A 17,837-nucleotide genomic window follows, 5' to 3' on the forward strand; every position below is an offset into this window, starting at 1 on the left:
AAATACATTAGATATAAAACATGGAAAGCCAAACTTTATTTTAAAAGATACAATCTACTTACTCCATTCCTTATCTCAATATTTGCACTTGATCACAAGTGTATAGAGTTATAGAGTCATACAGCATGGAAACAGACCCTTCTGTCCAACTCATCCATGCCGACCAGGTTTCCCAAACTAAACTAGCCCATTTGCCTGTGTTTGGCCCATATCCGTCTATAAACCTTTTCAATTCATGTACCTGTCCAAATGTTTTAAATGTTGTAACTGTACCCGCATCTACCACTCCCTCTAGCAGTTCATTCCATATATGCACCACAGTCTGTGAAAATGCGGCCCCTCAGGTTCTTTTTAAATCTTTCCCTCGCACCTTAAACCTATGCAGTCTAGTTTTGAACTCCTCTACCCTAGAGAAAAGACCTTAGCTGTTTTCCTTAACTATGCCTATCATGATTTTGTAAACCTGTATAAAGTCACCAGTCAGTCTCCTACGCTCCAGGGAAAAAATGTTCCAGCCTATCCAGCCTCTTCTCATAATTCAAACTTGGGTTCTGCTGCTGTTTTTTCTCTGCACTGATCCTGATCCCACTGACATAAGTCAGATATAATTCCCAACCTTTTTGAGTTGCTCCCACTCATAGTCTCAACCGTGCTCTACCAGTGCATGTTTTAAATTCCATTTTGCACTTAATCAGTTCCTGCTCCTTCTGATTTTTCTATCCAAGGTTATGTACAAGTTTATCAAATGTTCTTTAGATATAAAATTATATTAAATTTATGCTTCTCCAGTGCTTTTTTAAAAAAATTGTTTTATTAGTCTGCTTTGCTGCTTTTTGTAAAATATTTATCTGCATCTAAAGAAACCTCTACTCCATTCTAGACATTTACTTTGGAAGAGATTTGTGGCCTAACCTCCTTTAACAAACGTACCACTTCACAATTGTTTTACTCAAGCTCATTTGAAACTCAAATAGCCATAATTTATTAACATTTTCTTATCTATTAAATACATCCACTGATTTAATGTTTTCTGCAAATTTTGAACTGGTACTTATCTTTTCTGAGTCTTAAGTTACTTATATAAGTAGTGAACAACAATGGTCCCAGCATTGACCCTGAGAAACTCCACATCCTTTCTTTGAAAATTGAGAAATTACTTTTACCACCTTCATTCAAATTTATACTCAGCTAAACATTCTGCTACTTGTTCTCTAACTCCACATGCTAGGTAATACCTTAGCAAAAGCCTTTAAAAGTTAAATTATGCTTCATGGAACCTTATGCTCTCTCCCATGGTGAGTTCAATGATGGGAGGCATTTAATCTAGTTGGAGGGTGGTTTTGGTGAGCTCATGCGATCCTGCCACCATTCTACCTCCACCCCGATTAAGTCTGTGGTGGAGAGGCCTGTGAACAGCTTAGCCTACCATCAGTTGAAGCCCTAAAGTAGCAAAATACCACGCATTTAAGGGCTTCACCCCATTGCTGCTAGTGTTAAACATGAAGCCAGCAAAGGCTTTCCATGATGGGAGCATGACAAGCAAGCCCTAGCCAGGATTCTTTTAGGTTCCTAGAGAAAGGCGTTCCTTGATCAAAGTCACTTGGTGTGTGATCAAAGATCATGGGCGGCTCAGTGGTTAGCACTGCTGCCTCACAGCGCCAGGGACCTGGGTTAAATTCCCACCTCGGGTGACTGTGTGGAGTTTGCCCATTCTCCCCCTGTCTGCGTGGGCTTACTCCGGGTGCTCCAGTTTGCACCCATGATCCAGAGATGTGCAGGTCAAGTGAATTGGCCATGCTAAATTGCCCATAGTGTTAGGTGTATTAGTCAGGGGTAAAGAAAGGGTAGGGGAATGGGTCTGGGTGGTTTACTCTTTGGAGGGCTGGTGTGGACTTGATGGGCCAAATGGCCTGTATCCATACTAGAGGGAATCTAACCTAAACCAGGAAACACAAGGGAGTGGACAGCTACTGGAAGCCATGTCTCTTTCCTTGCTACAACACCTCTCTCCTCTCCCGAACCCGTGACACCCCAACCACCATCACTTATTATTCCTGGTCTGTCCTCAATCTCAGCCCTCAGGTAAGTGTAGTACCAATACCTTGAAATAGTTAGTAAAGTTGTTTAAGCATGGCCTTTCCTTTTGGAATCAGTTTGTTATCTTATCAATTTCTGAGTTGGGACAGGAAATTTAAATTGAAGACATGCTGAAAGTGTCAGATTGCCACATTACCATTTGAGAAAACCAGAAGTAAGTGTGGTTCATTTATCAGTGGCTTTTTAACACAGCCACTACATTTGCATCTGTCTTCTGTATTTCCTGACAAATTAGGTTAAGCAGACAGTATTTAAAGGTCATTCCAAAGATAACAATTGATGCAGTCTAGAGATGGTAAAACAAAAGAAGCAACAGTCAACATGAAGCCCAATAGTTGAGATTTCTATGGAAAATAAAAGTCAAAGAAGATAGTGGCAGAACTAGAGCATAGCCCCCATCAGGCCTGCTCAGCATTATCGTGTTTGATCTTGTGTCTCAGTGCCACACTCCTCTGCTCATCTCTTCACCCCTTTAGCTTTTAGAAATCTGTTTATTTAAGTATTGACTTTGCCTCCACAGCCTTCTGTGGTCGAGAATTCCACAAGTTTGAGAAATTTCTTTAGATTAGATTACTTACAGTGTGGAAACAGGCCCTTCGGCCCAACAAGTCCACACCGACCTGCCGAAGTGCAACCCACCCATTCCCCTACATTTACCCCTTTACCTAACACTACGGGCAATCTAGTATGGCCAATTCACCTTAACTTGCACATCTTTGGACTGTGGGAGGAAACCAGTATGAAATGGTCTACCTCGGTATGAAATGGTCTACCAAGCATCCTAGAACTGTGGCTTCTTCTAGATCCCACAACAAGATATGATTCCTGTGTCTAGTCTTTCCAGCCCTTTCAGAGTTTATATGCTTCACCTAGATGTCCTCTCGTTTCTTTAAACTCCATTGAATATAGGAGCAATTGACCCAGCTTTCCTTATACCAGGTGTCAGTCTGGTGAGCGCTCACTGCACTCCCTCTATGGAAAGTATTTTGGGTAAAGAGAACAAAACTGCACACCGTACTCCAGGTATTGGTCTCACCAAGGCCCTGTGCATCTACAGTATGACTTCCTTGCTCCTGTACTTAGACTCTCTTGAATGAAGGTAAACATACTATTTGCCATCCTAAAGCATACTTGCTTTCAAAGACCGATGTATAAGGATACACAGTTTCCTTTGTATATTAATGTTTCCCAATCTATCACCTTTTAAATAATATTTCTGCCATTCTGTATCTCCTACCATAGTGAATATCCTCACATTTATCCATGTTTTACTACATCTGATATGCATTTGCCCACTCATTTAACTTGTGTAAATCACCCTGAAAGCTCTTTCCATTCTCTTTACAATACATTGATTTGTATTGTGAACATCTGGTGTCCAAGCACTGATCCTGTGGTGTCCCAGTTGACACTGCCCTCCACTCTGGAAATTACCCATTTAATCGTACTGTCTGTTTCCTGTCTGCTGACCAATTTTCAATCCATGTCCGATCAATCTCATGTACTTTGATTTTACACACTAATCTCTTGTTGGACTTTATTAAAAGCTTTCTGTAAGTCCCGATAACAATATCAACTTTTTTTTCTTATTAATTCTACTGGTATGCACTCAAAAACCTCCAGTAAGTTTACCAATCTGATTTGTCTTTCACCATTGCTAAAGGAGACTAGAAATTCAAGCTTTTTGAATTGCATTCATCAGAAGGAGGATGCATTAAACAGACTTTAAAAGTTGACACCATTTGATACAGTATGAGAAGCAGGTGCTGATTAGTTGAGCAGTCTTGGCATGGAAATACAGCAAGAACAGTCAACCTGAACAATCAGACCAGGAGGGTAGACTCTGATTGTTCAGGGTGTTTCCACAGGGATACAACAGAGTTTTACTGTCTCTATGACCTCTTTTTGAAAAAAGATACAATGTATAGACAGATTCCTTTTGCCTACATAAAACAGGGTACTGAATATTTATGTACAACGTCCAGCATGGTGAGTGAATCAGTCTGCAAGCCCATCTAATGATCTTAAATTGATTTCAGCTGTCCAGATTATTTAATAAATTATTTCCAAAGCAGAATAACTTTGAATGATGGACGTACTTTTCTCAGGCTTGCTCACATGGGCCGATTGACATGAATGACATGTTACCACCTGCAAATGATCAATAGGAAGTATAGTTTGGTGTGATCTCTCAGTCATTAGGACACCTGCCTTCACACAATGTAGATTAGATTAGATTACTTACAGTGTGGAAACAGGCCCTTCGGCCCAACAAGTCCACACCGCCCCGCCGAAGCGTCACCCACCCATACACATCTACCCCTTACCTAACACTACGGGCAATTTAGCATGGCCAATTCACCTGACCCTGCACATCTTTGGACTGTGGGAGGAAACCGGAGCACCCGGAGGAAACCCACGCAGACACGAGGAGAATGTGCAAACTCCGCACAGTCAGTCGCCTGACGCGGGAATTGAACCCGGGTCTCTGGCGCTGTGAGGCAGCAGTGCTAACCACTGTGCCACCGTGCCGCCCTTAATGTTGAGTACAGGACAAAAAGCTTCAAATTCTATACTTAGCAATGTTTAATTCTCTTTCATCCATTCATTAATGACATTGATATTAAGTAATCTTGTTTGTCTTTTCCAAGTGTCTGTCTATCATATCCATTATAATAAATTCCAACTTTTTCCCAAATCCTGATGTTAAATTAATAGGAATAGTTTGGAGGGATATGGGCTGGGTGCTAGCAAGTGGCACTAGATTGGGTTGGGATATCTGGTCGGCAAGGACAAGTTGGACTGAAGGGCCTGTTTCCCTGCTGTACATCTCAATGACTCTATGACACTCAATCTAAACTGAAGTGTGTACTTTAAAGTCTTGACAGTCGAAATCATCTGGCCTTGCTTATTAAGGTGGCCACTTGTCCTGTGCTATCTCCAGATCCCAGTGGATGAGCTTATGTTTACCCTGAAATGCCACTCTTGAATATTTTCCAAACTCACCCTTTTTCTGCAGCTTTTCAGCTCTTGCTTTTCTTGAAACTGAAGTTTGAGGGGAGCATCTTCTCTCCTCTCCCTCTGAGCTCCCATTTAGCAAACTTGCGGTGTATACCAGAAAACACCTAAGGCAATGTCTGCATTAGTTTGATGACGTCTTCCTAGCTACAGTGCTGAGGGCTGTATGGAAAATGGGAGGAAAATGTTTAAGTTCCATCACTCTTGTTAAAATATCTCTTAAACTGTTAACACATTGAGGTTAACAATCCAGTTCTATCAAGGCTGTTGCTTGAATGAAGCATAAGTGACTTGGAATCAGATTGCCAAATGTATTGTCAATTTCAGCACTTTTAATCCCATTATCTCCACATGAATTCTATCCTGTAACTTGATCAAGTAAAAACTCCCCCCTACTGCCAGGTTTTCTCTGTTGTGTTTCTGTCAAAGACATCCATTGTTGTGATTTTTCTTTGCAGTGCATGTGGTTTAGCAGATTGCTGAATATGTAAAGAGTTTGGTATACATTATCATAGGAAGTGATGCAAATTAATGTGATCTAAAAGTTGAAGGATCAGCAGGTAACACGTGAAGAGCTCTGCTAGAATCTTATAATTCTTTATTGGAGAATTTTGTTTTCATTTTTATTAGTTTGCTAACCATTGTCATAATGTGTACATTTGTGTTGAGTGATAAAACAGGATTTTTCACAATCATCATTAAATTAATTAGTCCACTGGTCTTGTTCATAGATAGTAGTCCTCATTTTTAAAGAATTTTTAAGTGTATATATGTACATGGGGTTTGAGCACTGTCTCCAGTATGTTCCATTCAGCATAATTAAAGTTTGTCTGAAATACGGTGTCACAATGGCACCAATGCTACAACATAACATTATAGTTACTACAAGCCCGTGCATGTAAAAAGGTGTGTAGGACCTAATCAGAAGTGGTTCAATCAATAGGAAAATAAGGCAGAATGTTGTTCCAGAAAAAAAAATGATTGCAACAGAAAGAGATATTAACCATGATTGCTGTAAGTTAAGTGTTGGCATGCTGGAGTGGTAAGTAGCATGAAATGCACAGAAATACAAGTGTACACAACGTATAGTTAGCTACATTCTTATTTAACAATGTGGTTTAAATATTTCAGTGTGACTTGTGTTTGAATAGTTCATTGTGACTTGGGTTTAAAGGTTAAAAGTATAAACATTTCTTGTGTGAAGTTAATTTTGTCAATTATGAATTTGCCAGGAAAAGAGGTTACAGTGCATGCCAGAGTTTATATTTTGTATTTCGACGTTTTTAAATTACAGTTCTGAGAAGGAAATTACACCATTGCATCCCTAAAGTTTTAATTAACAATAAGTGCAGGGAATAGTACTGAAAACATGCCCGTGTTGTATATCAGATCAAAACCTCTTGAAAGAGTTGGGCAATACGATTTTAATCGTGTGGAAAATCAAAAAGAAAACATAGACTTGCAGTCCAGTACTGTACTAAATCAGCAATTATACAGCACCATTAACTTCTGTTAATTTGAAGAGAAACAGTGTGATCAGATTGCAAACCGAGGAGAGAATTCTTTTTTTAACAGAGCCAGACCTTGCTATTTAACTTTTGCAAAACATACATTTTAGTGCTGAGTTTAATTTTGTAAAACAGTGTGCGTTTTCTCTTAGGCGATGGGCGTGTATCTCTATGGGGAGTTGATGGTTAATGAAGATGCCAAACAGCAACATCTGGTTCACAGGTGCTTCACCAAGCTTCAAGAAGAGATGGACCCATCCTTACAGAAAGTGATTGCTGAAATGATACTCTGACCAAGTGAGAACGAGAAGTAATTCTTCATGGGTATTCAAGCATATCTTGGGTGAAAGATTTGAATGAAAAGGAAATCTAACAGTTGTACTGTTATAAAGATTTAGGACTATACAATTTGTCACTTTACTCCCATTCTAAACTTAAAGTAGTAGCACTTGTCATTTCAATGTTTTTTTTTTACCTAAATTACAATAGAATGATTGTCTACATATTAATATGAATATGTAATAGATTGAGAATGAGCGAACTGCACTTTAAATTCCTGTTTATTCCTTAGTTAAACTATGCCATGTCAGTTAATGATGTCACCTTTAACAGAACCCAAAACTAGGAGTTTGGGGTGCCAAAGAACTTCTGCAGGGCTAAAATAATGACTTGAGTTCTAATATTTTCTTTGCTAATGAACATTAATCAAAACTTAAATAACTAATGTTTCCTGTTAAATTAATAATTGGAGAGAAATAACTGGCTTAAATGTTTTTTGCGCATCACACTTAGAGTATTCCAGCTGTCCTTTGATAATGACTCAAATTCAAGCTCACACTTGCATCAAATTTTGCCTTTGTTTTTGAAATAATTTCAGAATAATTAGGCTATAGAGCATTTAGCACAGGAACAGTCAGCTCACTGTATTTGTGCTGACCATGATGCTATTCTAAACAGTCCCATTTGCCCGGTATGTGGTCTGTATCCCCCTCTTTTCTGCCTGTTCATGTGTCTGTCTAAATGCTTCTTAAATGTTGCTGTTGTTTCTGCTTGTATCATCTGGCAGTTCGTTCCAGGCACCTATTGTCCTCTGTGGAAAAAAAATACTTCCCTTGCGCATCTCCTTTAAACTTGCCCACTCTCACCTTAAACCTATTCTCCCTGGTATACAACATTTTCACCCTGGGAAAGAGACTTTGATCATTCACCCCCTCCATGCCTCTCATTTTTATAGTTTTATCAGATTGCCTCCCTCAGCCCCTGATGTTCTCGCAAAAACAATTACCTACCTGTATAGCTAATATACCCCAATCCAGGCAACATCTTTGTATATCTCTTCTCCACCCTGTCCCAAACCTCCACATCATTCTTATAGTGCGCACCAGAACTGCGCACAGTACTCCATATGTCTTATATAGTTGCGACATGACTTTTTTGGTCACGCTTATTGTGTGTTGTTGAAACTGCATTCATTTAGACAAACAGAAAATATTTTATTACATTCGTGACCTGCGCTTTGTAAATTGGGGACAGGATTTGAGCAGTCAGGGTATAAACTACTTGCTGAAGGATTCCTAGCCCTTGTAAGCTTGTCCAATTCAGTTTCTGATCAAAGGTAACTCTCAGAATGTTGATGATGTGGGATACAGTAATGGTAATGTCAAGGGCCAATAGTTAAATTCAAGATTAGATTAGATTACATTACAATGTGGAAACAGGCCTTTCGGCCCAACAAGTCCACACCGACCCGCCGAAGCGCAACCCACCCATACCCCTACACTTACCCCTTACCTAACACTACGGGCAATTTGGCATGGCCAATTCACCTGACCCTGCACATCTTTGGACTGTGGGAGGAAACCGGAGCACCCGGAGGAAACCCACGCAGACACGGGGAGAACGTGCAAACTCCACACAGTCAGTCGCCTGAGGCGGGAATTGAACCCAGGTCTCTGGCGCTGTGAGGCAACAGTGCTAACCACTGTGCCACCGTGCCACCCACAAGAGTGCCATTCACTCTTGTCGAAGATGGTTAATACCTGGCACTTGGATTCTGCCAGTGTTACTTGCTGTTCTCCAGGTCTTGCTGTATTTGGCCTTGGAGTGCTTCAGTATATGAGCAGTTGTGAAGATATTAAGGCCTCAGAAACTTCTGCCATGATGAGCTGGAGCTGAGATGATTAACCAATAACCACAACTATCTTCCTTTGTGCCAGGTACGACTGCAGATTTGCTAGGACTGTTTGAATCCCTATTTGGTCAAATGTGGCCTTGATGTTAAGGGCAGTCATTCTCACCTTGCCTCATCTCTGAAATTCAGCTGTTTTGCCCATGTTTGAACCAGACTGTAATGAGGTCAGAAGCTGAGGGACAAAGCTGGTTCACCCAAGATCCTTGGACTGTACCTTCCAAAGCCATGACCACTTTCACCTGGAAGGACAAGGGCAGTTGATATATGGGAACATTGCCACTGCGACTTGCCCTCCAAGCCACACAGCATCCTGACTTTGAAAAATATCACCATTCCTGCGCTGTCATTGGGTCACAGTCTTTGAATTCCCTCCCTATGGACAGTGTGGTTCAACCCATAGCACATGAACTGCAACAGTTCAAGAAGGCAGCTCACCACCACCTTCTGAAGGGAAATAAGGGTGGGTAACAAATGCTGGCCAGTACACGATGCCTATGTCTCATGAGTGCATTCATACAAAACTTTTTTCATCAACTCTTTGATCGCTTTATCCCCAAGAACCTTATCTAACTTATCCTTGAAAACATTAAATGTTTTGACCTCGGTTGCTTCCTGTGGCAGAAAATTTGAAAGACTCCCCATTCTCTGCATTAAGAAATTTCTTCTCATCTCAGTCGTAAGTATACAACTGCAAATCCTTAGACTGTGATGCGGTTCTGGACTTCCTGGTCATCGCGATCATCTTTACTGCATTTACCCTTTCAGTTAAGACATGTTGGAATTTTATAAATTTATATGAGATTCCAACTCCCACCTCTCACCCCCAGTACTTCTGTACTGTAATGAATAAACTGTAATGCCACTTAAAATGCCCTTTAATTGGCAGCTCATCATCGCCTAGAGAGAAACTTGACTCGATGCTCATTAGATGCATATAAGTTCCTGATGTTGAGTTCAAACCTTCATTCCATGCTGTTCCACACTGATAACCCAATACATGACACCTCTTAATATGTGGGCCATTTCCCGAGTCTGTAGTGAGTTTTAAATATGTGTTTTTATGTGATCAACTGTACAAATAATTTTTTTCACTTCCAGTGAATGAAGTGACAGAATTTTTTTTGTCTTGTGTGTATTTTCTTTTCAAAATGCCAGTGGGTTACTGTCTGACAAGTTAACTTTCTACAAGCTTCACTGACATTGTAACCTCTTACCGTGGTTTTGTGTAAATAATTGGGTTAGTAATAGTTTACTGCTTCATTGCTTTGGTTAGTAAGTTATAACTCATGAAACTCCTCCCATAGCAGAATTAATTTTTGAATGCTTAGTGTGCATTTCTTTGATTTGGGAGCGATTGGATGTGTTTATCTTTTGCAGATAAATTTAGAAATAGGAGCTTATGATGTATTTACACTGATATTTCTGCATCAGGTAAACAGGGTGCTTACGTTTGCAGAAGATTTATCAAATTGTAAGATGGAGATTATTTACTATTAAGATTACAAAGCTTGGCTGGAGATGTCTAAATGTAAAACAAATGGAAAAAATGGACAATTAAGTTTGAAAAATCAAATATAAAAGTTCGAAGAGAATATCCTCGTTTAAATGCATCTGTTTGTTTTCATTAAAATAGTGCTGTAAACTGATCTGAAGCTTCTGTTTAGAGACGTTGGTGCAGTAAATGGTATCAGTAAGAAGGTTTAACAACCTCTGGAGCCTGCTTCACCATTCGTATAGAGATCATTGCTAAACTCAATATTCTTACCTAAAAGAAAACCTGAGAGTTTCAGGAGAGAGACTTATCAGGAGAGAGAATTATAAATTTCCACAACTGTTCCATTATCCCTGTTTCCAAATATATTTTCTTAATTATAATTATATTAGCTACAACTTTAAGATTGTGCCACTTATTCAGGATTCTCCAAACAGGGCAATATGTTGCCTGTATCTAATCTATTACATCCTTTTATCATTTTAAAGGTAACCTGAAGTAAAATATGAGAAGCTAAAAGAAGAAGGTGATTTTAGAAGAGAGATGTTGGCAGGAGACTTTGCCTGGGTAGAAAGAAGAGCATGTGAATTTGATGTGTGATGCGATGTCACAATGCACATCTTCCTCAGTCCTGCACTGATTATATCCGATTGCGTTATGCACTTACATTCTGCTGGTTCAGAGGGAAATGAACATGCTGTAACTAGACTTACTTGGTAGCAATTCAAAAACAGAAATATCATTCAGAAAGAAAAAAAGTATATCAATATAGTGTCTTTCATGACCAGACATTAAAATGGAAATAGGAAACGTGGCATCAAATTGCAAAAGTGCAACAATGTGATAATGACCAGATATTCTGTTTTGGCAGTGTCGGTTGAGGGATAAATGGTGACTGGAATATCAGGGCTAACTTCCTTGCTCGACTCTGTAATAGTGCCACAGGATCTTTTATATAAAACCCAAGCAAGCAGATGCAGCCATGGTTTAAAATCTCATTTATAACACAGTGCAGATTATTATGCTGAGGCCTAGAAGTGGGTCCTAAACTAGAACCTTGTGGATCAGGAGAGAACGAGCTGGAACCTGAGCCATCGTTAACATAGAGGGAAGATTTAAAGGCATAGCAACTGCAATAAGGTGAGAATTAGGGAAGAAAGACTGCCATGAACATGAATCTTGGGAACCTTTTCTGTTTCACTGAAATGCACAATTTTGCATCTTTTTAGCCAAGTGTCAATTTTGTCAAATTTTTTGAAAGATTTCTCACTCACTGTGAGGCTGAATGCAAGGTCCCACTGTATCTTATCAAATCCACCTCATCTACCCTGCCCATAGGTGACTTTCCTGATTTTAGGAGAAAATGAGGAATGTAGACAGAGTCATGGAGACACAGATGTACAGCACAGTAACAGACCCTCCGGTCCAACTCGTCCATGCCAACCAGATGTCCCCACCTAATCTAGTCCTATTTGCTAGCACTTGGCCCATATCCCTCTAAACACTTCCTATTCATTGGCCTATCCAGATGCCTTTTGAATGTTGCAATTGTACCAGTCTCCACCATTTCATCTGGCAGCTCATTCCATACACCCTCTAGATGAAAATGTTGGCCCTTAGGTCCCTTTTATGTCTTTTCCCTCTCATCCTAAACCTATGCCCTCTAGTTCTGGACTCCCCCACCCCAGGGAAAAGACTTTGTCTATTTACCCTATCCATGTCCTTCATGACATTATAAACCTCTAAGTGTTCACCCCTCAGCTTCGACTCTCCTCGGAAAACAGCCCCAGCCTATTCAGCCTCTCCCTATAGCTCAAGTCCTCCAACCCTAGCAACATCCTTGTAAATATTTCCTGAACCCTTTCAAGTTTCACAACATCCTTCCGAAAGGAAGGAGACCAGAATTGCATGCAATATTCCAAAAGTGGCCTAACCAACATTCTGTACAGCCGCAACAAGACCTTCCAATTCCTATACACAATGCTCTGACCAATAAAGGAAAGCATAACAAACACCTTCTTCACTATCCTATCTACCTGCGACTCCACTTCCAAGAGTTATGAACCCGCACTCCCAGGTCTCTCTGTTCAGCAACACTCCCAAGGACCTTATCATTAAGCGTATGAGTTCTGCCAAGGTTTGCTTTCCCAAAACACGGCACCTTGCATTTATCTAAATTAAACTCCATCTGCCACTTCTCAGCCCATTGGCCCATCTGATCAAGATCCTGTTGTAATCGGAGGTAACCTTCTTCGCTGTCCACTACACCTCCAAGTTTGGTGTCATCTGCAAACTTACTAACTATATCTTCTATGTTCACATCCAAATCATTTATATAAATGACAAAAAGCAGTGGACCCAGCACCGATCCTTGTAGCACACCACTGGTAACAGGCCTCCAGTCTGAAAAACAACCCTCCACCACCACCCTCTTTCTTCTACCTTCGAGCCAGTTCTGTATCCAAATGGTTGTTTCTCCCTGTATTCCATGAGATCTAACCTTGCTAACCAGTCTCCCATGGGGAACCTTGTTGAACCACCTTATAGAAATCCATATAGATCACGTCCACCGCTCTGCCCTCATCAAACCACTTTGTTATTTTTTTCAAAAAAACATAGTCAAGTTTGTGAGGCATGATTTCCCAGGCACAAAGCCGCATTGACTATGCTTAATCAGTCCTTGCTTTTCTAAATACATGTAAATCCAGTCCCTCAGGATTCCCTCCAACAATTTGCCCACCACTGACGTCAGGCTCACTGGTCTATAGTTCTCTGGCTAGTCCTTCCCACCTTTCTGAAACAGTGACACCATGTTAGCCGACCTCCAGTCTTCTGGCACCTCACCTGTGACTATCGATGATACAAGTATCTCAGCAAGTGGCCCAGCAATCACTTCGCTGCCTTCCCACAGAGTTCTAAGGGACACCTGATCATGTCCTGGGGATTTATCCACTTTTATGCATTTCAAGACATCCAGCACTTCCTCCTCTCTGTAATGTGGAATCAAGATGTCACCATCAATTTCCCCACAATCTATAGCTTTCATGTTCTCTCCACAGTAAACACTGATGCAAAGTACTCATTTAGTATCTCCTGCAACTCCACACAAAGGCCGCCTTGCTGCTCTTTGAGGGGCCATATTCACTCCCTAGTTACCGTTCTGTCCTTAATGTATCTGTAAAAACCCTTTGGATTCTCCTTAGCTTTATTTGCCAAAGCTATCTCAAGTCCCCTTTTTGCCCTCCTGATTTTCCTCTTAAGTAAGCTCCTACTGCCTTTATACTTTTCTAAGGATTCACTCGATCTTGTCTATATCTGACATATGCTTCCTTTTTTTTTAAACCAAACCCTCAATTTCTTTAGTCACCCAGCATTCCCTGTACCTACCAGCCTTTCCTTTCACCCTAAACAATCGATGTTTGGAAAGTTAAAATCCCCTACCATAACCACCCTATTATTCTTACAGATAACTGAAATCTCCTTACAAATTTCTTTCTCAACTTCCAGCTGACTATTGGGGGGCCTATAATACAATCCCAATAAGGTGATCATCCCTTTATTATTTCTCAGTTCCACCCAAATAACTTCCCTGGATGTATTTCCAGGAATATCCTCCCTCAGCACAGCTGTAATGCTATCCCTTATCAAAAATGCCACTCCCCCTCCTCTCTTGCAGCCCTTTCTATCCTTCCTTTGGCATTTGTATCCTGGAACATTAAACCACCAATTCTGATCATCCCTGCGTCATGTTTCTGTAATTGCTATGATATCCCAGTCCCACGTTCCAAACCATGGCCTGAGTTCCTCTGCCTTCCCTGTTAGGCCTTTTGCATTGAAATAAATGCAGTTCAATTCGTCAGTCCTACCTTGTTCTCTGCTCTGTCCCTGCCTGCCCTGACTGTTTGACTCGCTTCTGTTCTCAATTGTACCAGTCTTAGACTGATCTCTTTCCTCACTATCTCACTGGGTCCCCGCCCCCGACCTTATTAGTTTAAATCCTCCCAAGCAGCTCTAGTAAATCTCCCTGCGAGTATATTAGTCCCCTTCCAATTCAGGTGCAATCCATCCTTCTTGGACAGGTCACTTCTATCCCAGAAGAGATTCCAATAATCCAAAAATGTGAATCCTTCTCCCATACATCAGCTCTTCAATCACGCATTCATCTGCTCTGTCCTCCTAATCCTACCCTCGTAGCAGAAAGTGGGAGTAATCCAGATATTACTACCCTCGAGGACCTCCTTTTTAAATTTCTGCCTACCTTTCTACATTCTCCCTTCAGAATCTCATCCTTTTCCCTTCCTATGTCGTTGGTACCACCATGTACAATGACCTCCTGCTGGTTCCTCTCCCCTTTGAGAACATTCTGCACCCTCTCTGAGATATCTTTGATTCTGGCACCAGGGAGGCAGCACATCATTCTGATCTTTCACTGCTGGCCGCAGAAACATCTGTCTGTGCCCCTAACTAGAGAGTCCCCTAAAACAGTTGGAACCCAATGTACCCTTCATTACGTTAGAGCCAGTCTTGATACTGTTCATGCGAGATTCCCCTGAAAGGCCATCACCCCCTATATTTTGCAAAACCACATACTTATTTGAAATTGGGATAGCCGCAGAAGACTCCTGTACTACCTGCCTACCTCTCCTACCTTTCTTGAAGCTAACACATCTACCTGACTGAATCTGAGCCTTTTCTCCCTTCCTATAACTGCCCCTAGCGGTTGTAAATTCCTCGTTGCCTCTAACTTTCGCTCCAACCAATCCATCCGATCTGACAGGATTGGCAACCAACGACCTTTATTGCAGATAAAGTCCTCAGTAACTCTTAAACTCTCCTGAAACTCCCACATCCGACAAGAAGAGCATATCACTCTACTAAATGCCATTTTGCTCCTTCAAATCTACAGACCCAGAAAATAGCACCATCTTATTGCTCTACAAAACACTGCTCCAGGCTAACTTCATACTTATGGCTTATATTTTAAAATTTAATCAAGAGACAGATGCTGGAGATCAGAGTCACTAAGTGTGGTGCTGGAAAAGCCCTTCATCAGGAATTGAAGGGCTTGTGCTCGAAAAGTTGATCCTCCTGCTCCTCGAATGCTGCCTGACTGGCTGTGCTTTTCCAGCTCCACACTGTCCTGATTTTAGCGCTACTTTATCAAATTCCATTTCTTTATCAACTTGTCACTGCTCGGATATTCCAGAATTGATCAGCATCCCTTATGCCCACACCATCTGTGGAAGACGATTGCGTGGACTGAACACCCTCACCTCTCAAGACTGCCAGTGGAGGCCAAGGCACCAGCCCATAGTGACGTAGTCTGAGTTTGTCACCTGGGTCAGTGTAGTCTTAGCCATCTAGAGGAATACACAGCGCTGTAGAAATAAAGCCAGTGCCTTTTTCTGCTTTGCCAGTTTTAAGTGCCACCATCTTCTCACTGATAACTCTGCTACTGTTACCCACCTTCTACCAAGGCTGTGCTCTATCACTGTTACTGTTGTCTGCAACATCTTCCTTTGTTTGCTGTAGCCCAACCCAACCCTTTCAGTTCACTAACCCTGCTTGCCTCTGCGCTGCCTACTCACTCATCTGGGACAGATACCCATCTGTACCAAAAACAACTGTGTTACCCACTTTTGTATCGCTTCACGTCTTCCTCTCTCTCATTCCAGAAAGAAAACAGCCCACAATAGTGTGGAAAAAGTCAAGGTAGGTTTTGGCCTGCCTCGCATACAGCTGTTCACCTCTTATGAGGAGAAGATACTGATTCTGACCATCCAAGCAACTGATTGACGTTGTCCAAGCCTCTGGACTGGTATTGGAGGCTAATTGTAACTTACTGTGCAGTGAGCCCCCGATCAAGAGCTCTCCCTCTTGACTGAGGACTGTTGGCAACCATGACAGACTTCCTGGCTTTGTGTCTGTAGTAAACAGCAAGGCAATACAGCAGTTCTGTAAGCCTAATACAGGGGAACCTCGATTATCTGAACGAGATTTCATTCGCTCTATTTTGTTTGGATAATCGATTAAATGCCTTTCCTCTGAGGCTTGGAGTTTTTAAAGTCTGCTCCCTGTTCAGGAGACTAGCAGCAGCAGCACAGCGTGCAAGGCCTCGCTCCTGACACCGCCCACGGCCAACCCTGCCCCCAATCCCGTCCAACATCGCCCCCCCCCCCCGCCCCAACCCTGTCCACAAGACCCGCCCCAACCCTGTCCACAAGACCCGCCCCCAAACCCCATCCTACACTCACACATCCCCTGTCCCCATCCCCGTCCCTGCCCCCTCTCTGGGGCAGTCGGACTGGACACCAACAACAAGACTGTTGCTGCTGCTGCTGCTGTAGCTGCCTTTGTGGAGTAAGTCTCCAAATAGCACGCGCGCACACAGAGCCACACACACAACTTTTTACTGCAACTTTTTGACAGGTTCCACATTTGCCCTGTACAGGACAGTGTTGGAGAGATTATCTGAGGAAGGGGATTTAGGGTACATGCCTGTGTAGAACTCCAGGGAAAGTGTCAGGAGAGAGAGAGAGGGCGGGAGGTCAGTCATTTGGAGACGGTGCCTGTTTAATCACTGTAAACAAAAAAAAGACGTAATGACTGTGGGAAACACGTCTTTGATTCATTTTTCTATTGGGACCTCAAGCTCTCCATTAGATAATCTGATTTTTGGATAATTGAGGTTCCTCTGTATATCTGAGGGGCAAAGCCCAAAAAAGTTAACGCTGTGAGCATTCAGATTGACTTAGATGAGTGTGCAGTTTAACAACAAGTGCACAGGCCAGCAGTGCAGACTGGTCCAGGTCATGAGCAGAGTGTATGCCCCTGAACTTACCCTGTCCCTTGCTGCCGAATTAAATTGACAGTTGCAGTTTCAACCCGAGGTGCTACATTGAATTACAGAAACCTCCTGTAAGTGGATTAGCGATGTGCCTTGAGGCTTCTCAAAGCTATGGATATGGAGTCTGTGTGGCCAGTGCCTTTGGAGTGTGCCCTGAGATTTTAGTGTCCAGTGTGCAATAGAGAGCTCCTTTGGAGCAAGCAGCAACTTGAAACCGCCAGCTACCCCTTCTGATGTTGAGGATGTTCTACTTTTGAGAATGTTAGGTAGGGACTGCATTAGGTAGAGAATTAATGAGGTCTTTAAAGAGCGTTGATCCAGCTTCATATACAACTCACTGTTCCATAGTGGGAATTTTGTCTCAATGCCACTACTTGCCTAAAAGATATTGCGAGTGACTCTCAACGTTGAAATTGGTCCCACCAGACTTACTGCATAATTCTGCCAAAATTCTTGCCATAGCCCATGACAGTCTGGCCTCTATACGATTCCACCTGATTCCTTCAAAACTCATTCAGGCAGTTATTATGTTGTACTTTTGACAGAAGCTGTCTAAAACCATTTATGACAAGTGACTGGAAAATTAAAGTAGTGGCAGAGACTTTATAATAACATCTGAGTCAGTCCCATTGTCAGGACTTCGCCCTATATTATGTTAACAGAGTTCTATAATTGTATTTTTGT

At 41.8% G+C, this 17,837-nt stretch overlaps 1 protein-coding gene across 7 annotated transcripts in view; it reads left to right on the forward strand.

The window, feature by feature from the left end:
- The window catches only part of LOC122561552 (aminopeptidase O (putative)), a 399,666-nt gene that overhangs the window by 352,205 nt on the left and 29,624 nt on the right, over positions 1–17,837 (forward strand). For 5 of the 7 annotated variants that reach the window (XR_006315040.1, XM_043713375.1, XM_043713330.1 and 2 more), the window contains one exon: positions 6,776–6,920. Coding sequence is in view for 6 of the 7 variants with exons in the window: in XM_043713375.1 (XP_043569310.1) it covers positions 6,776–6,916 (141 nt within the window). In the remaining variant the exon portion in view is untranslated. Of the gene's footprint in view, positions 1–6,775; positions 6,921–10,794; positions 10,833–15,981; positions 16,342–17,837 lie in introns of those variants that run through there. The other 2 variants (XM_043713343.1, XM_043713366.1) reach the window with 2 other exon arrangements.

The sequence above is a fragment of the Chiloscyllium plagiosum genome, chromosome 2 (genome assembly GCF_004010195.1).
Source record: "Chiloscyllium plagiosum isolate BGI_BamShark_2017 chromosome 2, ASM401019v2, whole genome shotgun sequence".
NCBI lineage: Eukaryota > Metazoa > Chordata > Chondrichthyes > Orectolobiformes > Hemiscylliidae > Chiloscyllium > Chiloscyllium plagiosum.